Source organism: Rhyacophila brunnea, unplaced genomic scaffold (assembly GCF_057557595.1).
Source record: "Rhyacophila brunnea isolate RB1 unplaced genomic scaffold, BYU_Rbru_1.0 scaffold_10, whole genome shotgun sequence".
In the NCBI taxonomy this organism is placed as follows: Eukaryota; Metazoa; Arthropoda; class Insecta; order Trichoptera; family Rhyacophilidae; genus Rhyacophila; species Rhyacophila brunnea.
In genome coordinates, this window is record NW_028232752.1 from 2,700,814 (window position 1) to 2,727,845 (window position 27,032).

Genomic DNA, 27,032 nt, shown 5'->3' on the forward strand with positions numbered 1-27,032 from the left:
CTAGCGTTTTCCAAATGGTGTACACGGTAAAATTAATGTTTTATTGTATATTTCAATATATCCATTTGAATTAGTTATTGAAAATTGTATTACAACCCCATAATTTTAAATATTAATATTATAAAAGGAAAATAGGTGACTTTTTTTTACTAGTAAAGCAAATTTGTGATGTGTGTTTATCTCAATTATCTGGTTGACTCGCCTCGCCGGGCCCCCAGGCTAGAGCCCTGTCAGCCCCCTCCTTGTGGGGGCCATGATTAGTTCAATGAAAACAAATACGTATGACTGACAAAGTTTATTGTGAACTATTTATGTCGGATCTTAACAGCCTACATTCACCCTTCGCCACTGGAATATATTCCTAATATAACAAAGATCGTCAATATTCAGGACACCGTCTTTAAATTTAGGTTTTGCATGTTAAATAGGCTTTGTTCTTTATTATTTCACTACATTGTATTATAAAACTGTTTAATTTGAATGATGGACGCAATCAATCTTGTAATATCTTTTATTTTGTTAACTGTCAATTCATGGTGGAACTGCATTGTATTGTTGTTTTTATTTAATAAAACGCAATTTTTTTGTAGTACTTATTCCACTTTTAATCAATAGATTAGGACCGGTTTCGTCCGCCTCAGTGGGACATTTTCAACTCGGTGGGACAGTTGAAAATGTCCCACTGAGGCGGACGAAACCGGTCCTAATCTATTGATTAAAAGTGGAATAAGTACTACAAAAAAATTGCGTTTTATTAAATAAAAACAACAATCTTGTAATAATCAATAAATCCTTTATTTTTATAATATTATTATTGTGTATTAAAATTATTTATTCATACCAAGGATATGCAACTTTATTTTGACTTGTAAATAATTTGTAATTGTAAATATTTTGCTATATTTCATATTCACCACATTTCAATCTCACCCCCTGTTCATTGCATTAGTATTTCTAAGTCATTATAAGACCAAGTAAAGATGTGGTTTGTTTATAAATTACTAAGGGGCTACAGAGTTATACAGGGCTATTCCAACATAACACTTAACTCCAATAGAAATAAAGAGTTAAGGGCCCACATCCCCAACGTAGGTCAAATTGGAGTTTTTATGGTATTTTCAGAGCATAAGGCTGGACATTCCTTAAACGTTGTAGATAATCTATTTATATAATTTTGAAGCCTTATTATCCTTTATATTTATTTCAAACATTTGATGACTGCATAAAGTATTTTTATTACAAAAAATCGTTTTTTAGCAACGAATTGCTATATAAAAAAATGTGATATTGCTGGATGGCAAAACCATAATAAATAATGTTCCAACTGCCTTGTCATCGTTAATTTTCTACAAACACTTATCTCAATTTTTGTCAGTTTTGAGTTGTTTGATGTAATGAATTCAGAATTTGAATACGCACATATTCCACTAACACGTATCTCAAAACATACTTTATAACATAATAGATTTAAGCACTAACAAAAAACTCGTATAACAATAAAAGACTTTTATAAATATTATAACTCGTATCTTGAGTTATATATTTGTAAGTATACAGAATACTGAACTCCGTCAGATGATTATACTGAAGTTCTTTCTCGTAAGTCAAGATACGTGTTTACTGCAGTAATATTCACAGTAAAGTTGCAACGCATTCTCGTATCTTGGACAATATGACTGATTGGTCGAAAGTATAGTGCGATAGATTGAAGAAAATTTATTTCTAAATTGAAAACTGAGAGCATAAAGTTGTTATTTGCCTGTCCTGAAAAGTTGTGTTTTTTGAGATACGTGTTTGTAGAAAATTAACGACGGTATACAGTATTGATCCGAGAGTTATCAGAGTTATCTTGAAAAATATTGGAGAGATGTTATGGAGTTAACTAATTGGAATAGCCTTGCTGGTATACAATTTACGGTGTTAAAAATGAGTTAAACGCAGTTTTATATCATCACATATTAATTATCAGCTGCTAAATAAGCTGATTTATATACGGAATTGCTTGGTTTGCAAAGTCATTAAAATCTGCTCTCAGCATAATTCGAATTTTCGTACTAGTCCGTTTGCACATGCATGAATTTACTGCTGGCAGTATGTATTTTCGCGACCATAACAATAAAATGCAAATTTTAACACTTATTGTCGTGTAAGTTGCAACACTGCACGCAAAAAAAATCAGCGGCTTCTGAATATTCTCGCAATAGTTGCAGCTTGCATGATATGTATACAGGCGCAGTAGAATGATTGGGGTAACTACACCGCGCAGCACACAAAACATGCGTGCAAATCGTCTCGACATTGGACTCTGAGATTGGCGCAACAATCAGCATTTGTTGATATTAATGTTATTGTAAGTGTTGATTGTTTCATATTTTGTGGTTTGTTAATATTTTAAAATAATTTGTTTAATGCCCCTGATGTAGTATGAAATATTAATGTCCAACCTCATTAACTTGTTATTGTGAAGGTATTATTGGACGGATAATTATTGTGCCTATTGTTATATTATTTCTGTCGCTTTGGATTTTGTTTGATAAATATTGTTTTAAAAAAAAAAAATGTATTCAGTTGAAAATGTCCATCTGAGGCGGACGAAACCGGTCCTAATCTATTGATTAAAAGTGGAATAAGTACTACAAAAAAATTGCGTTTTATTAAATTAAAACAACAATACAATTCAGTTCCACCATGAATTGACAGTTAACAAAATAAAAGACAATCAGCATTTTTGTATGTTAACAGGTATTGTTGCGATAGTTTAATTTACACAATATTGTTGGCAATAAATCCATGCACATGTACTAGCATTATAACAGCATAATGGAATAAGTGCAATGTATATCCTTCTAATTCAAAGTATATTTTACTCCTTGGTTTACAACTAAAGCCTCAATTACATTGAGCTTCTTTACGAGCTGTTTATTGGCGAATTTACAATCTGCCTGTAAAGTCGCCCAGTGTAATCATCGAATACGCTAATAAGCAGGTTGTAAACACTCTACCGAGAAAAGTTGAAAGCCGGTCAACTTTACATGCTACACGCCGGCGTGTGGGGCTACTGCGCCTGCGCAGTACCAACCTCCCGGTAAACAAACGAACTACGTTCCGTCAAAATAGTCGCTGGCTTGTGGCTTCTCAGCGAATGGAAAGTTTTGTGTGTAATCATCAAATCGCAGTAGCTGAATCGCCCGCTTTTAAATTCTCGCTCATCGATGATCGCAATCAGCTCGTAAAGAAGCTCAATGTAATTGAGGCTTTTGTGAACTAACTCCCCATGTAAGAATGCTTCCATATTGTGTATCACCTATATCTTAACCTATCATTTATTGTCGACCACTAAATGGTTACACAAATCTACAATAAACAGTTATTTTGTATACGATATGGAATTATTATTAATAGATAGTAAATTATTGTTATAGGATGTTTAAAATTCGAAAATAATACTTCATTGTTTTTCATTCCAAATAAAAGCATCATAAAAAATTCCATGTCTAGTTTCTTTCTGTAGTTGTCAAATTTCTATTCTATATGCATTTGTCTTCGTGAAGAATATTTTTAATTATGGTTATGATTATTATCGGAGGACACGAGGATTGCTTGGATCTGGTACACGTGGTCTACATAGCGGATCGTTTGTCTCAGAATCTTCCAAATTTTCAGTACCAAATAGTATTGAAGGAAAGTAAAGTATGGAAGGTAAGAATGTTTTAAATTGAAAATTCATATAGTCAAAGAAATAGTTTTATGTAACACCCACGATGACCGCGTGGATTAAGCGCCGGTCTATAGTGTCGAGGGTCCCAGGTTCGAATCCTGGGTCTGGCAAGTTCACTTATTGTTTTTCAATTTGTGCATGAGTCAGAGTATGGTCCTAATAGGTTGAGCAAGTGGCTGACATCCATTTCTCGTAAAAATAAAATCTGTTAATACAAACCTCCACTCTGTGGAGGCCCATATGATCCTATTAGGATCGGACATGGTCAAAAGAAGAAAAGAAAGAAAGAAGTAGGTACAATTATCTTGATATTAATTATGATTACAGGCGGCCATCGACTTTCGCACAATTCGCTATTTCGCACATTTCTTAAAATTTACATTTTTATTTATAATGCAAAAACTGTGTGCTTCCATGTAGTCGCTCCTCTCTCCTCCGCTCCCAGTCGCCTTTTCAAATACATAAAAGGGTGGTATTCAACTATCTATTGACAAGTTAATAAAGAAAACACTTGATTGCTAATACACCTCGTTAACTTTAAGCGTCAATTACATTGAGCTACTTTACGAGCTGTTTGTTGGCGAATTTAAAAGCGGGCGATTCAGCTACTGCGATTGTGATGATGACACACAAAACTTTTCATTCGCTGAGAAGCCAACAAGCTAGCGACTATTTTGACAGAACGTAGTTCGTTTTTTTACCAGGAGGTCGCTACTACGCTCTACTGCGCAGACGCAGTAGGCCCACGCGCCGACGTGTAGCGTGTAAAGTTGACCGGCTTTCAACTTTTCTCGGTAGATTGTGTACAATCTGCTTGTTAGCTTGTTCGATGATGACACTGGGCGACTTTACAGGCAGATTATAAATTCGCCAACAAGCAGCTCAATGTCATTGACGCATTATTAATACCCATTGATAAATAAATCGTCACTGTTCTGGCAGAAGACACTAATTCGAAAAAATGATATATTGAGTTAGTACCAAAATGTTACATATTTCAAACTTTACCGCCTGGAAACCTTCTTAATAAATAAACAGTCTTTATTTTAAAGTCATCCTTTTTACGATTTCTTAATAAACTCACATGATAGACCATTATTTCAAACATTTTAACAACTTCAAAGTCAAATCACTCAAAACTAGTATTTTCCAGTTAGTGTGTTCTGCCAGAACAGAGACGAAATATTTTAAAGTACACATTTTGATGTTTTTTTTTACATCCCTCTACTTTTGAACACATTTTCAGGAACCAGTTACATGCGAAAGTCGTGGGCCACCTGTATTTAGTGTTTATATTCCGATTGTGTAAAAATCAGCTGGCGGTTGTCCTGCTGTTATCTTTTTTTTTCTTTGACCATGTCCGATCCTAATAGGATCATATGGGACTCTTCAGAGTGGAAGTCTTGTATTAACAGATTTTGTTTTTACGAGAAATGGATGTTAGCCACTTGCTCAACCTATTAGGTCCATACTCTGACTAATATACAAATTGAAAAATAATGTGTGTACTTGCCAGACCCAGGATTCGAACCTGATACCCACAACGTTATAGGCCGACGCTAAAGTTGCGCGGCCATCGTGGTTGCTGCTGTTTCCAGGGGATACTTAATAGCTGTGTCTTTGAGTTAGAATGGCAAGCTTTGTAGATACTTGTTTCATGTTGAACTGGAGAGACGGACTCACCGATGCCTGGATGGAGCCAATAGAGGAACTCTCACCAAGAAATGAACTACCTTTCGATGTACGGAACGTATTGAATTGGCTAAAAGTTGATATCCCAATGCAAGACAAAACTTAAGAGGTTGAGTATCTTGACTTCTGCCATTATTTTAATTGTGTTACATTGTAATTTTGTGACAAACCCATGTTAATTTTCAATTCTATATCGACTGTAGAAAGGAAAAAGGATGTAATCCACACAAATCAAATTTTACAGGCACAAAAACGTTTTTGTTATGGTTTTCGGTCAAAGCTAAAATACAAAATAGACATAGGCTTGAAAGTGCATGATAATTAATAATTTAGTTTTTATATTCCTAATCTGATATTAATTATTGAATTATTTGAAGAAAGACCAACGATGGTTAAGTCATTTATCGCCACTTCTCCTCCACCTTTTTTTTTAAAAATTGCCAGCTAAATTGAGATAATAAATCTGCGTTTGCTGCTTACATCCTTTGGATATAACATGTATTTAGTCATGTACAACGTTATTATCCAATAAAACCTATCTTGAAAATCTGAGGGTTATGTCCTTTTTCTTTCCTGCAGTTGATATTAAAAGGTAATTATTTTAGGATATTTTTTAAAGTATTTCTATGACGATATATTAACAAATTATTTATTAATAGGTAGTTATTGTTATCAACACACTGTTTTTATGATATTCCATTATACATTGTATTCAACATTCTTTCCTAAATACCATATAAATCAAATCATAATCCTAAAGGCAATCATTTCATTGAATCTTGACCAAATGTTGCTTTTCCATATAAAGGATTGACGCATGTTGTGATCTGTTTTATCTAATCATAATATGGCGAAATAATATCTTATATTGCGATACCTACGTGCATGGCCCCCACAAGTGGGGTTGATAGGGCTCTACCCTGGGGGTCCAGGCTTAAAGGGGCCCGATGTGGCGATTCGAACAGTTAAGTGAGATAAACACACCACAAATTTACTAGGTATAATAGTTTTAAAAAGTCGCCTGCGGTGCTATTTTACTTCAAGTGTATAATTTTATTTTATAAATTTTTAGTGTATTTCCTGATTAATGAACATGGCTATTTATCCAATATGACGAAGAGTCGCATGTTACTTGACTACCACAGAATGGAATCGTGATCAGTGCTTCATAATATAACTAAAAATACACCAAATCTCCCTAATTTCACTCTGCGGAACCTTAGGGTTCCACGGAATACAAGTAGGTTACACTTCTGTAGAACATCACACTGCCCTTAACCTTAGCTATAGGTTTGGGGGCCCGCAAAACATCTTGGCCTGGGGGCCTGCTTCAGGATGTGGGGGCCATGTCTAAATGTATATTATAAATTAAGTTCATCATTAATTTTGTTTACGCTTTGACATTTGAAGATCACAGGTAAGCTTTTCGTATTATGGCAGTTTCGGTGGTGTTCGAGGATACCATTTTACCGCATAAAGCACAAATAGGACTAAAAATGATATTGATATAACGTAACCTACTTAATAATATGTAATCTGATTTACCACAGAAAGCCAAGTGTACAAATAGCTGCCCTGAGAATTTTTTTAGACTTATCAACATATTCACGCCATACACGGAATTATTTTATGGATTTAGATATGGAGAATTTTTAGATGAAGATTATTTCGTGTCCGGAAACTTGTATGCATGCAGTTCGCCATATCACACTTCACTGTGAAATGTTATATCGGAAATATATGGCCGTATATATATATATATATATATATATATATATATGGAAATATATGTGGTAATAAACTGGCCAGCATGGAATGCCAGTTTATTACCACAATACGGTCACTGCTAAAGACACGCCTGGCGTGTATCAATTAGCATGACAATTAAATCGAGGGCTTAATGTCAAACAACACTATCTACAAAAGTGCAACTTTACAGGAGCCAAAAATCGTTATTTTAGATTCTTGTAACCCAACAAGGGAAATGTTTATTTAAAACCTAATGTTCATATTTTATAATGTATTGTACAATTTATCTTGCTTATGATGATGTTAAAATTTATAGGAATAGTTTTTAAAAAATATGAAAACAATGGTAACTTATGTAGTTAACGTTAAAATTTACTGCCGATTTAAGAATAAATTAGAAAAGATTGACATAACGTTGTTTGACTATCATGTAGCCGGAAATATAAAATAACGTTATCTCAAAAAAAAAAACAACCTTTTTTGTAGATAGCGTTGTTTGACTTTTAAGCACTCGAAATATGGTAATTAACTCGTCAGCAGTGAAAGTATTAGATCTAATGGCCACGCCACCTAGCGTGTCTTTAGCGGTGAAAGACTTTTAAAGACCGTCCTACCTCTTTGAGTCGTATAATACTGACATAAAATTCATGTCTAAATACAACACGGTTTACACTTGACACAGGAAGCCAGCAGCAAACAAATTTTGAAAATAGCCGATATACTGTATTATTTATTAGATTAGGTTATGTTTTCATTCTTGAATTCATGAATTTTACCAAAATCAGCTATGAAAATTGAATTAATGTTCATATTGAATCTAATAAAATTGGATACCATATAGTATACGTTCATCGCTTTCCGATAGAAAGCTCTTGGCGAACTGTGCCACTGTGAAATGTTAATTTACATGTAACCATAATATTATTTACGGTGGGTTATCTCTTTTTGTTCAGAAATGGCTGGCTCGTCTGAATCTGAAACAGAAGTGGACGCATTCATCTTCACCAATTATTTGGAAACAAATAGACTACATAGGCGGAAAGAAGTATTTGATTGGTGGAATTAATGAATTCTTGAAATACATTCAGGAATATTATGACATCTCTTCAAATCTATCCACTGATCAGCTTGAAGACTTGAAGAAAGATATTTTACAGTTTGATTGTTGTGAAATAGACCAAGAAATTATGTAAAATAGTAGTTCACTCTCAAAGGCAGTGGCGAAGGGTGGAGGTAGGCTATTAAGATCAGCCATAAATAGTGCACACTAAACTTTATCAGTCGTACGTATTTGTTTTCATTGAAATAAGACTACAATTTACAGACGGTGTTGGTTAATTTTTAAAATTCAACTGAACCCTGCGAAACCAAGCCGTAATAGATAATAGTCAAAAAATACTCGTCTATCTATAAAATATCTAAAATTATGCAATTAAATTATACATAACTTTGGATATTTTATCGATAGGATATTATTTTTGTCTATTATAGTTTGGCTTTGGCAGGGGTTAATGCATTTATAATATATATATGAACCAACAATATATGTAATATGTATTCTTAATCCAACAACAACAAATAAGTATGAATGAAAAGGTGTGCAAAATTTTGTCTCACCCAAATTATACCAAAACTATTATGGTTTGGTTTAGGCAGGGTTTAATTGATTTTTAAAAACTAACCAATACCATCTGTAAATTGTAGTCTTGGTTCAATAAAAATAAATACGTATGACTAACAAAGTTTAATGTGCACTATTTATGGCGGATCTTAACAGCCTACCTCCACCCGTCGCTACTGATCAAAGGTAATGTCAAATGTCAAAATATAAAGCAGACTTTTTGTAAATGAATGGCAAGGTTATAAAGAGAGGTTTAGTTCTTATTCTTCTTCCAATGCTACAGTCAAAACTTAATCAAGCCTCGGCCTCTTCAATTCTCTTCGGTTTCCAGCAGTGTCCAACATCCCCGCCCTTACTCTATCGACCCAGTGGAGACCTGGTCTTCTCACCCGGCTTGGTGTGGATTTAAGAAATTATTATAATTATTATAAGAAACAAAATCCTACAGGACACGGTGAATCGGTATCGATACATATTAAGCGTGACGGTATTTTCACGCATATACCATTGTGCAGTGACGTCCCTAGACAAAATGCCGACCGTAGGCAGTGCCGAAATGCTGTCCCATTTTTTATACAGTATGTTTTAACATCCTTTCATATCTCCAATATCTAATAAATGTGCTGCATGGAGACATTACTAACAAAATATATACCACTAAAACATACCAAATTAAATTTACATATAAAAATCGAATAAATAAGGTAATTATGTTAGACACTTGACCAAATCACCAGAGTCTGAGGTCATAATTAGTTGATACTTCTGACACATTTGGTTTGTACCATTTAGCAATACACACAATGACCTTAATATGGACGAAGCATCTAGAAAATAAAATGACACTCACTTTGTGTCGGGTCTGCCGGATGGCGAAATTCATATTTTAATATCGTTATCCTACGCTCAAATGAACATTCTGCTTGTAAGCGGTCTGGCGACACCGCTGGGTCTGCCCATACAAAATTTCTGACTGTCAGGTTTCGACTCCACCGTTATTATTGTGTTACAAAATGCCAATGTGCCTAGTTAAAAATTGTAAAAAAATCTACTAAACACTCCAAGAAAGATGGGATATCACTTTTCATGTGTTAGTATTATTTATAAAATGCCATTTTAAGATATTGATGAATGTTTATTCAATGCAATTGAATGACAGGAACCGTTGGACAGTCAGTCGCCTGTGATTCGCTGGGCTCACTTGCGTCTAATCTCCGAGAAGTCGTAAGTAACCGAGAATCTGTTTCTAACGCAATGAGTCATGACACTAATACGCCATTACAATAAAGGTTATATTACTATAAATTCTCGAAGCTTGTATCGGATAATGGAAACGGATACGTCATATGGTCACGTGACATTTACCTATACATCTGTGAATGACTTTCATGTACAATTTCTCGTGCGCGCCGGGTATGAAGTGAGTTGTCCATTTAATATGTCATTGAATACACAGCTTTATTATTTTCACACCATTTTTACTATGCTATTATTATACAACATATAAACAAAATAATTTTAGCTATTTTACTATATATTAATACCATATGATTCTCTTCGATCTGCCGCCCCCAAGCGACGCTCAATCTGCCTACCCCCATGGGACGTCACTGCCATTGAGGAATCAATCAAACTCCCACAAAGCTCTCAAGCTGAATATACAAATATCACTGTACACCAGTGGCGAGGGGTGGAGGTAGGCTGTTAAGATTCGACATAAATAGTGCACACTAGAGGTGAGTTGGAAATACTGTCACCAGTTTGTGTGCTCAAGTATCGGATGAAACTACCCATACTCAGTACGTGTGGCCCAATAAACTTGTTCTAACAAATTTGTGATGATATCATCGCGAGTCGCTGGCTAGTTGATAGACTTCCAATACTATTGACAATAAATGCGCGCGAGCGAGTAAGTACTTGAATACAAATTATTTTTTTATTTATTAGTCCTATGCATGCGAATGAAATCATCTTATGTATGAACAATAGGTCATAAATTATGAGGTGACTGAGGTGACAGCAGTTTAAAATAAAAAAAAATCATTGTTATTCATTGTATGTTAACAAGAATATTATAACATAACATAAAAACAACACATAAATTTTAAATTTTGTTTAAAATTTTATAATAAATGGGACCTTTCGAAAAGCCCAGCTAAGCGTATTTTTAGCAATTCTATTGAAGCCGATATTTCAAATATTAATATGGTGTTTTTTAGTTCCAGTTGAGTATGAGACTTATGTCGCATACGCACACCAAATGTTGTATATAGTATTTCAAATACTAGTAAGTATTTTGGAATAAGTTTTGATACTAAGTGTTTTTTAATACTGGTAGTAAGTATACTTTGTTTTCAAAATCGACCAGTTTTCCCACCTCTAGTGCACACTAAACTTTTTCAGTCATACTTATTTGTTTTTATCAAACTTAGAATACAATTTGCAGATGGTGCTGGTTAGTTTTTAAAATTGAATCAAACCCTACCTAAACCAAACCATAATAGTTAGATTTTTCATTCTTGGCTTGGATTAGGCACGGTTTAATTGAATTTTAAAAACTAACAAACACTATCTACACATTGTAGTCAATGAAAATAAATACGTTTGACTGACAAGGTTGACACCGCACTATTTATATCAGATCATAGCAGCCTACCTCCACCCTTCGCCACTGTTGTACACAACATATTGAAACATTAATGCTGTAGATTCACATGAGGAAGGGATGGCTGGAAAAATCACCGACGCTGAGATAGAGAGCTAATAGAAATGAGATCGACAAAAAAATAATAGGGATGGAAAAATGAAATACTAAAACATCATTATTCAATAATAAAATTGATTTGCCATTTATACATTGGGAGAGCAATGGACAAATGAGCCAAAGAGAAGTCGAGTGAGCCAACCGACATTTTTGAAAAAAATGAGTTAGGTTCGTTATGGTATTCTACATGTCATAAACTATCATAAAAGTGAAGTGAGCTAAGTAAATATATACTAAAAGAGTGTTTTATTGTTAAAATAAAAATATTCATTGAGCTATCGTATTATATTGTCAAATGGTGAAGTGAGCCAAGTCGTGAGCTCACTTCACCGTTCTCACCAACTGGTTAACGTGTTGTTATCCTATAGAAGTGAACACGTGTTCACTTCTATGCATTCATGCAAGTTTCCCACGTAATGGTGAACATGACTAACTTATCTAAAAGTGAGCCAAGTACTATTAGTATGTAGAGGTGAACACGACTAACATAGGCTAAAGTGAGCCAAGTGACATTAATAAGTAAAGGTGAAGCAAACTCACCCCTTTTATTATCTTATTACAATCAATATTATCCATAAATACTTTTTTTCTATTTGTTTATGTGATAAACTTCCATCTAATATAAAAAAATGAATACAGCTCCATACAAAAAATTATGTAAAAAGTTTATTGAACTAAAACCTTCAATACGAAAGTTTCACCATTTTGTCACTTGGCCTACTTCACTTCTTGAGGGCTCAAATGTTCCTAAATGTTAATAAAAAAATTAATAAAAGACAATTGTATGAAATAAACTTTTTAATTTCACTTATTGAAGTTAGTTATGAAAAATATAATATTGTAATTAGAGGAAAAGTACATTATTTTTTAAGACCTCGAGTTAACGTATTATCATAAAAAATGTGATTGTGTTGTAATTTATATGAAAGTATATATTTTATTAAATGATAAATTAGTTTGAGCATCGATTTCAAAATCAACGCAAACAATGAGAGGGTTAAAAATAATAATCAGAAAAATAGATAATTGATTTTCATTATTATTAGTAGGTAATATAATTTATAATTCAATACAGATCTCAGATCTATTGAAGAAAGGAAATCATTTCATTTTTTTTTTAAGTATTTACATTATTAAAAAATATCTGTAGGTAAACATAATCGTTATGTAATTGTAAATAAACAATTATTATTATGCCACGAGTAAAACTAAAAAGTATAAAATGTCATCGTAAACAATATCACAATATTGCAAAATCATAAGACAGTAAAACTATATTGAAAATAATATTATTACACTAAAACATCAATGGGTTAAATCAATACAACAGATTCAAACATTGACATTGCGTTATTAATCACAAAACCTGGGATAGTTTTACTAGATCAATACAGTACGTTAATATAATAATAATATATTACTTGATGTGGTAAATTTAAGAGATAATATAACCTCTCTTTATTTCATATTCAGTATTATAAGATGATCGGTTGCTAGCCAATAGATAGCCTGGACCTTTTCTCTGGCTCACAATATTACTATGGCAGTATCTGACAGGCCGCAAGTTTTTAATGATACACGTTGAATGTAGAGCGAAGCTCTTACTGCAATTGCTGTAATATCGATAATTTGTGGCTTCGTATTTCATAATTATTCAATGTAAATCAATCGACAGTGGCCAGTAATTTGAGTTTAAAGCCGGACGAGATAGCTCACTTAAGGCATAGAACCGGTTAAAATAATAAGATAGGACATAAACGTATTTTTTCATTCTAATCCGTTGGTGATGTTTACAACTGTTTCAGACTACAACCCCATTACCAGAATAATCACAGTAAGACTTGGTGAATAAGTATTCTGATGACGGTTTTCGAAGCGAAAACATTAATTCGAAAGTGCAGAACTAACAAATACTTTATTTCTCACCATTATAATGGAGTTCCACCATGTAAATATCAGATATTTCTGAAAAAATCTACAGCCATCAAGAACGGCAATGATTTGAAAATACAATGCTGAGCTTTACAGTCTGTATGAAGATTTCAGCGCAGTTGAATCGATTAAGATTAGGAGACTGTCAGCTAGATCATGTGCACCATTCGAATAATTATGAATCGGCAAAGAGAGTAATGGTAAGCTTGCGTTGGTAGCTTACTTGATTAAATGAACTCACCCGGTATGTGAAAGATGTGTGTTCAATTCACATTCGGTACAGGATAAATAAGAATGTCCACATTCTGAACTATTGTGTATTGAGAAGAGGCAAGTTAAAAAATCGTTGGCTAGATGTAGCTACCTGACTTTCCTTTGCTTGAGGTATCGAATTGGAAAGCGATCATGATGGATATGGACAGAGTTATCAGAGTAAGCCAGTACCCACTACGGATTTTACGGATTTTCGTCATTCTGATGATGACGATTATTGATTAACTCTTTAATTTATCACGTCAAGTATTTTGCAGTATCGATTTGTGAAAAATATCCCCAGTTTTCGATTAAGCTTGTTGACTATTCTTTTAATTAAGTAAACATTGGAATGTAGAAGCGTCGCGTGACGCCATCTTACGTTAAATTGAACGATAGATAATTATTATTTATCAACTTTTCAATACATCTACCGTATTCTACGCAAATATAATAAACTATTAACATTATCACATTTCAAATTGGTGTCCGATATGAAAATAATAACAGAAGAATTAACGTTAATCTTTAGAGCGACTACTTTGTGTTGATTTCATACGTGCCCATTGGCTGAAGATTGTCGAAACATTGTCCAAATTCAACACGGAACAATAATTATTAATGAACACATTTAATAATCTGTATATACGTGTTACAGGTAAACGTAATAAATATTATGTAGGTATGTATATAGTTAATTGATTCTGCAACATCTGCTACATGCTAAAAACCGTATTGTTTAGTGAACAAATAACAGTTATAAATAATAAAAGTTACTTATGCGTCAATTACATTGAGCTTTTTTACGAGCTGCTTATTGGCGAATTTAAAAGCGGGCGGTTCAGCTACTGCGACTTCATGATTACACACAAAACTTTCCATTCGCTGATAAGCCACAAGCCAGCGAGCGATTTTGACGGAACGTAGTTCGTTTTTTTACCGGGAGGTCGCTACGCTCCATAACAATGTTTCCATTAAGGCCATCCTTCCACGGCGCAATTGAAGTCCGACGGAACTGAAACTAAAATTCCAGCCAGTATCTAGCTAATGTATTTCAATGGCGGCTCGCTGACGGCGAGACTGGAATCTCTCAGCTTCAAAACGGTCGCGAAGAGACGCGACATGCTAGTCGCGCGGTCTCTGAAGTTTCCTGTCACCGTAAAACAGTGATACCAACATCATTAGATTCGGTGAAAAATCATATTTCTTATCAAAATTGGTCGCACTGCGAACATGTGTCATGCTATAAAAATCATTAACAACCCAAAACGTAAGAAGTACAAGATAAGCAAAATTGAAATAATTTAATTCTATTCGAATAAACGCAGCAGCGTGCGTGTTGTCGGTTTTTGTACAAAACAGCTGATGGTTCAGTTTGACAGTTTGAGGTTATGTGATTATTATTTCAAGTGGTTTCAGTAGCGCCATGTGCGAAGCATCACATTGGCCAGTTTATGAGTTCCTTCACAAACCAGTTCTGACAGATTTCAGTTGCACCGTGGGAGGAGGGCCTAAACGTCAAAAATGTAAATTTCAAAATGAGTAGTTCGTTTTTCCACCACCATCGCTCTACTGCGCAGACGCAGTAAGCCCACACGCCGGCGTGTAGTGTGAAAAGTTGACCGGCTTTCAACTTTTCTAGGTGGAGTGTTTACAACCTGCTTATTAGCTTATTCGATGATTACACTGGGCGAATTTACAGGCAGATTATAAATTTGCCAATAATCAACTCATAAAAAAGCTCAATGTAATTGACGCTTTAATGAGTAAAAACAATAGATACATTTGAATACGTGTATTAAATAAGGCTCTAAGTACCAAAAAGTAGTATTGCCTGTAGTTACAAAATACCGAGTCATTGCAGTAAAATTTCATGAAGCAGACCTTTTGAAAAATGTAGTTTTACATTGTGAAGCAATCACGGTAGCTTCTATAATTTTAGGTATTAAGAACTCGCAAGTGTCAACACAACATCGTCAGCTATTTTATATTGAATGCCGTTGACAACTGCAGTGCTACTTACACCATTATAAATAAAACACGCCAACGGACTTACAACGTCGACAGGTTTAATTATTTTGCTGTATTTTTTTGACTTGCTTGAGGCACTTAGACTATAGTTGAAATTATTGGCGTTGGTATGTAGAACATTTTTCTATAAAAATGTCAGTTTTTATGTTTTTGGTACTTAGCGCCTTAATTAATACACGTATTCATTTGACTGTGAAGATTAACTGTCAAATTATATAATGTAATATAAATTATATTGAATTCAATAGGTGTTTTTTTACGTCAATAGCTATTTTGGTTGTAACATCATTATCGACTTAAAAACACCTGTAGAATTTAATATAAATTATATTATCATTTGCAAAATGGAATTCTACCAAGTAAATAATGCTGCACAGAATAGTCCAACAGTGTTATTATATCTCACTGTACAGCTGCCAGTTATATTGCTTTTTGCTATAACAGCCCATTATAATTCGAGTGCTTAATGTCAAACAACACTATCTACAAAAGTGAAACTTTACAGGAGAGCCAAAATACGTTTTTTTAGTTTCTTGTAACTCAACAAAGGAGATATTTATTTAAAACCTAACATTAATGTTGATGTTAATATTTATACGTATGGTTATAAAAAAATATAAAAACAAGGATAGAACTTTACTGACGATTTAAGAAGAAACTAGAAAAGATTGACATAAAGTTGTTTGACTATCATGTAGCCAAGAATGTAAAATAATGTTACTTATCTAAAAAAAATACTTTTTTGTAAACAACGTTGTTTGATTTTAAGCACTCGAATTATGGTGCGATTTTGATTTATGGCCCAATTTCTTTTGATTATTTACAACCAAAAAAATTCTTTTCTGTATATTTTCGACATCGGAAAAAATTATTGTATACCTGTAAAATTATGTATATATTTCTACAATTTAGGCAAACAAAATGATTGGAGATGAGAAGACATCAGAAAATTTTACAAACAAAAACTTATAACTTTGAAAGATTTATTAAAACTGTCTTCATTTCGAAAAAAAATAAACATACTACTTCAAGTTGATCCCAATAAAGAATGCATTTATTTTTATAATGGAGATGTGATATGGAAATAAATAAATGATTCATTATAGGGTATTTACACCAATCATTTACCTGGTATTTATTACCTGTAGAAAAAATACAAATTTGATGACACCATAATGCAGGTGTTGCAGAATCAATGATGACGATTTGCCAATTTGGTGATTAAATATTTACGAACGAAAATAATAGAATAGTAATTTATTGTATGTAAAATACAAATTATTGTAGATTTGGCAGACGATTATGGATCAAAGCATTAAAATGGCTACTTTTAAATGACATTGCATCCATCGTATTAAATTTTACATCTCATTTTTAAGAAATAAATTAATAAAGAAAATTAATAATCATAATATTGTTAAATAATTCACCCCGTTTCAAGAAGCACATTAGCGTCCCAAATGTTTATGTACATTATTAGTAGGTAATAATAATTATAATTCACACGAGAAGCATTCAGCTATGTGAAATAATATTAAATTAATCCTGTCGTATCAAGGAAAAGGGAGATAAGTCATAAACATGAAGGAGACGCGTCTAAATGATATTAAAAAATAAATTAGTGCATGTGACAAACAATATAGCCATAAGTAACCATAAACCATATTATAGTAAATTGCATTGCCATCTATTAATACTAACACAAATTAATACTATCAATAATTGATAATCTATTGGTTTGAGTCTGCGATAATAGTTTTATTCTATATAATAAAATGTATAATCATTATTGTGTTATTAAATTTGTAAGAAAATCATATAGATAATAATAATCAATCATTCAATGATTGGTAAAGCATAATAGGCAGTGCGCTCGTTATGATTGTAAGGTCTATGGATCGATTCCTCCCGCTGCCTTTAATTTTTATTTTGCTTGTCGAGTAAATCATGACGGTTCTTTGTCACAGATTAGCAGGATTGACTCTCCCAAGAATTTCAGTGTACTGCTAGTGAAAATGTTTCACTTGTAAGTCAGTACTGAGTATTGTTTTTCTTTTTTTCTTTTAACTAATTAGTCAGGTTGTTTTGATTCATTTCCCTTTTCCTTGAAACCGCAGAATTATGAATATTAAATAAAATGGTCCCAGCATGTTAATTTTCAATTAATCATTAGTTCAGTGGAGATTTTAATAATTATTAAAACAGAGAGCGTTCACATTCCGATAAATGATAGAAATAAGAATCGAGGAGCCGGTTAGAAGAGTAGCGTAACTTGCTAAAAACTTTAGTCTTTAAAAGTTTAAACATTTCAATTAACACAAACGAGGCGCGTTACGTATGTATACATTTTAGCCACTGCCCTGCAGTCGTCAGATTGAAATATTTTTAGTGTTATACGGCTAGCAGAAACGACTCAATTTTACTTAGGCCGCTCTTCTACGCGGCTCCTGAATTTATACAATATATTTTTTTAAGTTGGCTCATATCCTAGCCTTAAGTACGATAGAATCACCTCTTGCATGTAAAGTGCAAGTCAATAATTAGATAAACAATATCATGTTAATTACACTTAAATTATAATAATATATCATTGATCACCGAGTAGTACATATATATATTATGTATAGCACGTAATACGGAATATTCGTGCCGATGAAATAATCTGAATCGTAACAAGACACAGCGTGATGATAGGTTTTAAAAAAAAAAACATAGCAGCATTTAGGATAATGATAATTAAAAATGGTTCAACTTTGACCATATCGGTCTTACAGTGGAGGTAGGCTGTTAAGATCCAACATAAATAGTACACACTAAACTTTATCAGATAGTTATTTGTTTTTAAAATTCAATTAAACTCTGCCTCTACCAAACCATAATAGTTTAGGTATGCTATGGGCGATCCGACAAAAATTATGCACACTTTTTCAGTCATACTTATTTGTTTTCGTTGAATTAAGAATATAATATAGTTAAATTGATTACTCCTGCCTAAATCAAACCAAAATAGATAAAAAATTCTTATATTTCCAAATATCTAAGATTATATCGACACCCTTTACGTATAAGATCGGAACCGAAAAATGGTACTTTTCAGTAGTACGATTTTAATAAATTTTAACGTCACCACAAAGTTAATTTTCAATGCTGGAATCGTAAGTTTTTACTTGATTGATATATTATATTGATTGAATATTTGTTTTTTTTCGATTATCATTGTTGTATTATCTTTAAAATAATTTAATAAAAGCCAACTACGTATTCATACACTTTTGAACCGCATTCAACGCAGTAAGCGGTTTATCGGCCAAATAAGAAAACTATAAAAAATGCATACGTCACGAAGATGCGTACAGGAATGCGCACCAAACTTAAAATGGCGGCGATCTGCGCGAGTTGTCACTGTCACTTTAATATACGTCTAAAATGAGTTCATCACAACAAGCGTTTAGTAGGAGACTTGAAACGTGCCGTTGTGCTATAATCGGATTCATGATGATGCTAAATGATGCTAAATGCTTGTAAAAATGTATAAGTACAGATCGTGGATCGATGGAGATGTATGTAATATTGTCAATGAGTCCGCAAAGCTGTATTGCCATATTATGGCAATATTTACTGGGTATACTTTATCATTTTGTGCATTAAGAAGTATAAAATGAATATGATTTTATAACAAATAAATTATTTAAAGTTCATGATAATTATTCATTTATAATTATTAAATTTATATGGTACCGTTTCCACATTTTTACACCTATTCACAATTTCAAAATTTTAAATTAATTATTGGGAAATTTAAATTTAAAAGTTGGTAACATTAGCCACGGCATGACGCGTATTATGTCAGCGACGATAAGTCACTATTCGACAGATTCAAATTAGGTTTATGCATGCAAATTTGCAGTAAATAGCTTGAATGCAGTTTGCTGTTATATGCATACGCTTCAAAGAAGCCAAAAATGCAGTTCCGACCTTTTATGTAGAAGAGGTGTCAATATATGATTTGACAGCATAATTTCAGATATTTTATAAATTTAATATGAATATTTTTTTGACTGTTCTATTACGGCTTGGTTACGCAGGGTTTGATTGAATTTTAAAAACTAACACTATCTGCAATTTCTATTCTTAGTTCAATGAAAATATATACATATGACTGACAAAGTTTAGTATGCACTATTTATGTCAGATCTTAACAGCCTGCTTCCACTCTTCACCACTGCGGTCTTATTCATAACAATTGGATCCGACTATGTATTAAGTCATGTAATCATTCAGACATTACTATAATAGCAATGTTTTTTAACCTTTTAAATGTTAAAAGGTTCCGGGAGAATTCCCAAAAGTTGCCGTAACAAAATACAATTTTCCACCTTTCATCGCATTATAGATATTATTGGACTGCATTGTCGGTCACGTGTACAGAATGCAGAAGGCGGACCATGATGTGTGTCAATTGGACAAGAAATAATAATTGAAAATGGTTTCCACCAAGAATTAACAATAATTTGCAAATGCCATTTAAAGATCAATTTTTTTCTGTTAATGCATAATTCGGTCCAATTGTTGTAATAAGCTAAGTCATTTTGTAGATAATTACATATTTACCAGGGAGCTAGCAATAAACTTGAATGACAGTACATAGTACAATAGTATATTCTATGATCTTTATTTTTATGCAGGATAAACGGATAAACTTTGTCACAACGAGATGTTACTTGTTTTTGAGTATTTTTTAACTCTCCCATTCTCACGTTTTGTCACAAATTATAATATTCATAATGAATTGATTCATTATGCATTAGAGCTCGCTGACCGACTGAGAAGTGGAAATGCAGCGTACTTCGCGCTGAGTCGTCTGTTCAGGTCCAAAATGCTGTCCATCAAAACGAAATTCCGGGTGTATAACGTAGTCATCAAACCGATCGTCATGTATGGATGTGAAACGTGGGGTTTAACGGAAAAACAAGAAAAGGCGCTCCAAGTGTTTGAAAACAGAATCCTCCGGAGAATACTTGGACCCGTCAATGAGAACCACCGGTGGCGCATCCGCACAAACGCTGAGCTCTTCGACCGATACCAACCTAGAATCACTATTATTCAATCACGAGGTCAAGGCTCAGATGGGCGGGCCACGTTGTACGATCTGAAAGATCTAGAACTCTCTATAGGATTTACAAAGGCACACCAGCTGGCACTCGACCTCTTGGCCGCCCTCGACGGAGATGGGCGGACAACATTCAAAGGGATGCGGAAAGACTGGGGATAGTCAACTGGGAAGAGAGAGCGATGGACAGAGATGCCTGGAGAAACGTTGTGCAGTCGGCCATGGACCTGAACGGCCCCTAGCGCCAGTTTAATAATAATAATAATAATGAATTGATTGAAAATGATCAATTTCAGTAAGTAATGTAACCGGAGTATATGTTCAACAACAAGCTTCTTCCACCCTTTGGCACCCCACCAATTGTATGGTGATAATTTTGAGTAGACTATCATGTTTGCCCGAGGCTTATTGGAATTCTGGTAACCCTGTTGTTGGCGACATTGGCGGAAGCCGACTGCCCCTGATTTTCTTGTTCATAGTCTTCATTGACTTGGCCGTTCTGAATATTAGTATTATCAAGCATGGCTGTGGGAACAATTGTAGTGTATGGATTCTCTAAGCTTCTGTTTCGTCCTACAGTCCAATCATACATCTCTCCTGCGTCCACGTTTTGCGTGGTTTGCTGTGACGCTTCATCAGCGCTGGTTTGTAATTTAGGATTCGGTTGGCCTGCTGATGAAGATAATTGGGATGGACTGCGACATGCTTTGTTGACTGTGCCGTGAGGTGAGCGTAGGAACGGACGATGAAATGGACATTGGCTGTTATCCGAAGACATTAAGTTCATCATAAATTATCATAATATATCAGACACCCTCCCATTAGGAAGTGATGTCGTATATGAACGACCTCAAAAATAAAGAAGATAGAATATGCTAGTAAGTATGTTGATTATATTGAAATTTATCAACACAAAATTATTATATATTGCCAATCTCTGGTAATATGTATGTGGAAACTATTTATTGCCAGTGTACTTTTCAAACCATCTGTGTCCATTTTCCATTAATGTAAAATTCATTATCATAGGGAATTTTAATGTCCTTTCTGTCGACAAATTAACATAAAACTATGCGTAAAGGCGAATATTAGAGTGTAATATATGCATCACAAATAAATAAAATCATATGTACAGAGGTCTCTATAGTCAGGCCGCGGCAGGAAACTGTACGTTCGATCGTAGTGCTAGTTATTACATAATTATACTTCGAATGGTATACTGTTTGTAGAAAATGACGATTGTTTATTGTTACTGATTAATATGAACAAAATATGCAATTGAAAATCTTCATTTACCGCTAACATAAGCAATAACTAGCACCACTATCGGAACTCACAATTTAATGCCGAAGTCTGATAAAAAACGGTCTTGATCTGTTTGTATAATCTCTCTACAGAATTGGCAATGGTTTCGTCTTCTTCTGAGAAGTTTGAATATGAACATACAAGGTTTGAAAAGTAATGAAGTAATTCAAAAATGATAAGATAAACTTTCATCGGATACAATACACGTTAATAAAAATCACAATTAATATTCATATAATATAATATATATATATATAGGAATGCACTGAGGATCATAAAACTTGATCTCGTTCCTTGAAATAGCTTCTTAAAGTCGTTCGGGGAATAGTCCGGGTCAAACGTCGAAGAGGCTATAGTCATTGTCGGAAACTAAACCATCCATATCGGAGCGGTAATCTGGCGGGACGCGGTCGCCGTCCGGGAGAGAGTTCTTGAAGTCGGCGAACGTAAGAGGGCGGGAGTCGTCGGGCGGATGATGAACTTCCGGGAAGCCCGTCGAAGGATCATCCGGCGGCGCGCGCTGCCTCTTGCGAGCCGAGGCGTCTGCGGCTTTCCTCCGCTGCGGCCTCTTATTCTCTAAACTATGTTCTAATGGCGTTTGGCAATCTGCAATATTTGGCACTAGTCGGGGTTCCACGCACTCGGAAGTAGGACGCGATTCAGATGACGGCTGCGAAGCTTCGGTATCGGTTACTCTCCTTCTGCTCGAGCTCCAATCGAAGTCTGGCCGGTGACAGTCTTTAGCTCCGGCTGACAGAGGCATGAAAAACTCACTGGGGGCAGGGCTTCGATATAATTCTGTGGCGCTCAGTTGCCTTTTTAAATGTCCAACATCGGAAGTGTGACCTCTGAGAGGTCTTTTGAATCCGCTTTGACGCAATCTCGGATCGACGTTACCGTACGGGTGCTCGGCGCCGGGTAGTCGTTTTTTGTCGACCACACTATTCTTTCTGGACGCGGTGTGCAGGTTGTTGAGGCTGCTGCCCTTCTGCAGGGCGGGTCCCGTGTGCTGAGAGGCGTTGGAGTAACTCTTTTTCACGTTCCTGTTGACGCTTCCGTTGTGCGATCGTCGATTTGCTCTCTGGGAGCTTCCCGTTCTGGCGGGCGGGACAACATTGTGGCTGTTTTGCCTGGACACAGCCCGGCTTACGTGCCTCGGTGAAATATTCCTTGGCATGCTGCTGCTTTTATTGGGTGGATTGGTCTTTCCGTCACCGTACATCATGTTCTCGTAGAAGTGAGCGTCGGCACCGTCCGTCCACTGGTCTTGGGAGAGCAAATTCTGTCGACTCTCCGCCAACTTGCAGCCTTGTCCGACGGAGTTGCTCTTCCTGTGAGTCCATTTCGCTGCCTCCTTCTGATGCTGACCGGATCTCTGTTCGTTAGGGGTCTTAAAGTGTTCACCTGCAACTTCCTCATATGTCACAGATTCATTAGTGGGATTCAATCCGGCCGTTGCCGTATTTGAAGAGAGTGATAATCTTCCGCTGGGTCCCTCGGAATTTTCAACGGAAGGTCCTGCGATCGGACTACTGCTGACTTTATTCGATCTGTTCAGATTATTATCTACGATTCGTAAATGCGTTTTCTTTTTCACTCGTTCGTTTCTATTCGGCGTCGTTTTGTCCACGACGACTCGCGTTCTGTCGCTCTTGCAAAGCTTCAGCGAAAACTTAAACGGAGGTTTATAAATCACCTGCAATCTAACTTTCTCTTTCTCGCCCTGCGCTAAATTGTTGACACTCTTCGAGTTTTTTTCATGTCTTCCCCTCGCCGGTTTCGCAGGAGGATTGACAGTCGCCTTGTTGGCTTGATCCCTCTCGGTCAATCCGGCGGGGGTGGATTTAGATTTAGTTATAACGGCGGGCTGCGGCGAACTGAGCAGCCAGTTTTGGACTTTCCCGACGGAGTCAGATTCGGCGACGACGGGAACTCCGGCGGGGACAGTTTGCTCTCTATCTTTTTGGGCCGCGCTGTAATCGATGACCTCCTTCTTGCCTTTTCTCTTAGCGATAGCAATTTTATTTTTGCTGATGCCCGCTTTTCGCAGTTTGATGGCGACGGCTTCTATCTGACTGGTCGTCGCTTCCTTAGCATGCTTATGGAGGTCTTCAACACCTGACGTCTGTAAAGAGATATAGTCAAAAATATTACTTTACATATGAAATAGAGAATAGTTGGAATAGGATAAACCAGCAAAAATTGGGCAAAATTAAATTATATAACATTATTCTATTATGTTTCTAATATATCTTTATATTCTTTCATTCTTATATTACTTCTTTCTTTCTTCTTATATTCTTTATTTTCTAATATATCTTTATATTCTATAAAATATTCTATTTGCGATCTTAATAATGTGCTTCTATCTCATAATGATAGAATATGGAGGTAACCGACTTTGAAACTAATAGCTTCATTACTTTCAAAGGATGTTTCTATTCACTAACTGTAATCAGTACTCCTGGACTTTTGTTGGTGGCCTTAAACATGATTTAACTTACCCTCTTCTTGTTTTTGGCGGCATGGTCAGGTTCTCGGTTCTTCTCCTTTGTCTTCCGATGGACTCGACTCTTGAGTGCCACTTTCTTCTTCAATGGAACTTTTGATCTAAACGAGAAAAACATATTTTACATGAAATGCATATTGACTTTACCCTATATAAAAATTGTCATAAATACACATATTGTAATTATTTACATTTGAATAAACAAAACTAAGAATTTTTTATTTTCAAACTCGAAAGAACTGAAAGTTTATATTAGACGGTGGCAGTTAAATTATTACCTGACTGCTGTGTGAACTATCACTCCGTCGGGACAGTGTTCCGGTAAGCGAACAGTCTCCGTCGTTGAGCTGTGCATTATTGTCACACTCTTCAGCTTTCCATCCGACTTCTTGCCCAGGAGACGAGTACTGCCCACCTGCAAATTACATTCAATATAAGTATATGCCCTTAGACCTAGGACTATACTAGAGAGAGCCTTAGGAACTAGTAGTATTATAGCACTCGGTCATAATTCTAAAACATTTGTAGTGTAGTAAAGTTGGTTGCCATAAAGTTAATATTTTGTAAATTGGAGCATTGAAACTTGACAATATTGTTAATATTTATTTTTGGCAATCGACGTTTCGGTAATACATGTATGACATATGCAAATTTTGTGATTGTTCATGTAAATATTCTAAATCTTCTGGCTACAATAATTGACGCTGTCTGTCTTTTATAGGGTGATAATAGATAACATAGTTACATGTTTTGGTTCCAGTAAATCATCATAGAAATGGTCATTAGGTAGAAATTAATAAAACAATAACATCCATTCGTATCAAATGCAAGTTTCAGATTTTATCTTGGAAATAGGTGGACATTTAATGAAACTTTCATGAAACTGACTGCTTAAAACCTAAAATGGTGTTGAAATGATCGTAAATTTTGACAGTCGCAGGTGATAAGTGTGAAATTTGCTGCAAATGAATAATTCGCAACGGGAAATGACCTACAGTTAATTTAATCTTTGGTTTACGAGTCCTTTTTTCAGTATTACTTTCATATATTATTATTTAGGCTACGTATAGTAGAAAAGGTTTATGCCAATTTCTACTATACGCCATTAAAATACACATCAAAATCATTTAAAATTCGAATTTCATCATTCCTTATCTGGTATCACATATCGTGTCCGGAAACTTGTACGTATGCATTTCGCCGTATCACACTTCACCGTGAAACGTTGTATCAGAAATATATGGCTGTATATTAAAGACCGTCCAACCTCTTTGGCTCCTATAGTACTGACATAAAATTCATGTTTAAATAAAACATGGTTCTTGTCAGCTTACACTTTACAGGAAGCCAGCAGCTAATATGTTTTGAAAATAGTCGATATACTGGATTATTTGTTAGGTTAGGTTAGGTTTTCAGTCTTGAATTCATGAATTTTGCCAAAATCAGCTATTAAAATTCTTCTTCGATGGCGCTACAGCTCAAGTCGAACCCTGGCCTCCTCCACCGCCGTCCTCCAGCCGGAACGGTCCTTTGTACGTCTTTTCCAGTTCCTGATTTTTAGCAGCTGGTTGGCATCTTTAGTAATGTTATCACCCCATCGTGTGCATGGCTTTCCCACTGGCCTTTTCCCCCCTGGGTTTCCTTTGAGGATCTTCTTCGGTATCCGTGACTCAGGCATGCGCTGGACATGGCCTGCCCAGTTTAGCCTTTGGAGTTTTTTGAAGGTGGAGAGTTTTGAATCTTGGTATAAGCGGTATAGTTCCGTGTTGTACCTAATTCTGATGCCTCAGGATCTTTTTATCAAAGCAGTCCACCATTTCAGCTGCTTTCATATTTAGCGTCCATGACTCGCACTCGTATGCAACGACTGTGCGTATGACACTTTTATAGAGCTATTAAAATTACTACAGTAAAAAAAATCCTCACGATACATAATGGATTTGTCTTAGAAGCAATAAAATAGCTATTTTTTAGAGAAGGATTTAACAACATATTACGTACTTTAACTGAAAATATAATTGTAGAGATTCAGCGTGGATGTGGATATATATTATTACTTGGAATTCACTGTTGTAAAACAATTTTATATGTAGTGGATATCAAATTGACATTTTATAAAATAACAAATGTCAAGCTTTAAAACATAAAGTTGTACTGGAAAGTGTGTTGGTGTTTCTAGTGTGTTCCAAATACACAATTAAATAAAGATTACGATACAAAATGAGAAGAAACCGCAGCTATTCCAAACACCTACAAAGCGTGTTGAATAATCTAATAAAATATTATTTATGCTGGGAACATTTTACTATGATAATGTGTACAATAAAAACACTGTCCAATAATAGAGGG

General features: G+C 34.9%; 2 protein-coding genes across 4 annotated transcripts in view; one reads left to right on the top strand and one right to left on the bottom strand.

Annotated features, from left to right (window-relative positions):
* Positions 1-9,439, top strand: part of lili (LMBR1-like protein lilipod) — a 79,205-nt gene extending 69,766 nt beyond the window's left edge. The window contains exons 10-11 of one of the 3 annotated variants that reach the window (XR_015070978.1): positions 8,113-8,356; positions 8,937-9,023. Coding sequence is in view for 1 of the 3 variants with exons in the window: in XM_085949756.1 (XP_085805882.1) it covers positions 8,113-8,131 (19 nt within the window). In the remaining 2 variants the exon portion in view is untranslated. Of the gene's footprint in view, positions 1-8,112 lie in introns of all 3 variants that reach the window. The other 2 variants (XM_085949737.1, XM_085949756.1) reach the window with 2 other exon arrangements.
* Positions 9,440-22,383: 12,944 nt separating this feature from the next.
* LOC147078816 (uncharacterized) overlaps positions 22,384-27,032 on the bottom strand; it is a 330,196-nt gene continuing 325,547 nt past the window's right edge. Inside the window, exons 13-15 of the mRNA XM_085949694.1 lie at positions 24,962-25,098; positions 24,679-24,784; positions 22,384-24,299 (exon numbers count right to left, since the gene is read on the bottom strand). Of these exons, the coding sequence (XP_085805820.1) occupies positions 22,509-24,299; positions 24,679-24,784; positions 24,962-25,098 (2,034 nt within the window). The 3' untranslated portion in view covers positions 22,384-22,508. The remainder of the gene's footprint in view (positions 24,300-24,678; positions 24,785-24,961; positions 25,099-27,032) is intronic.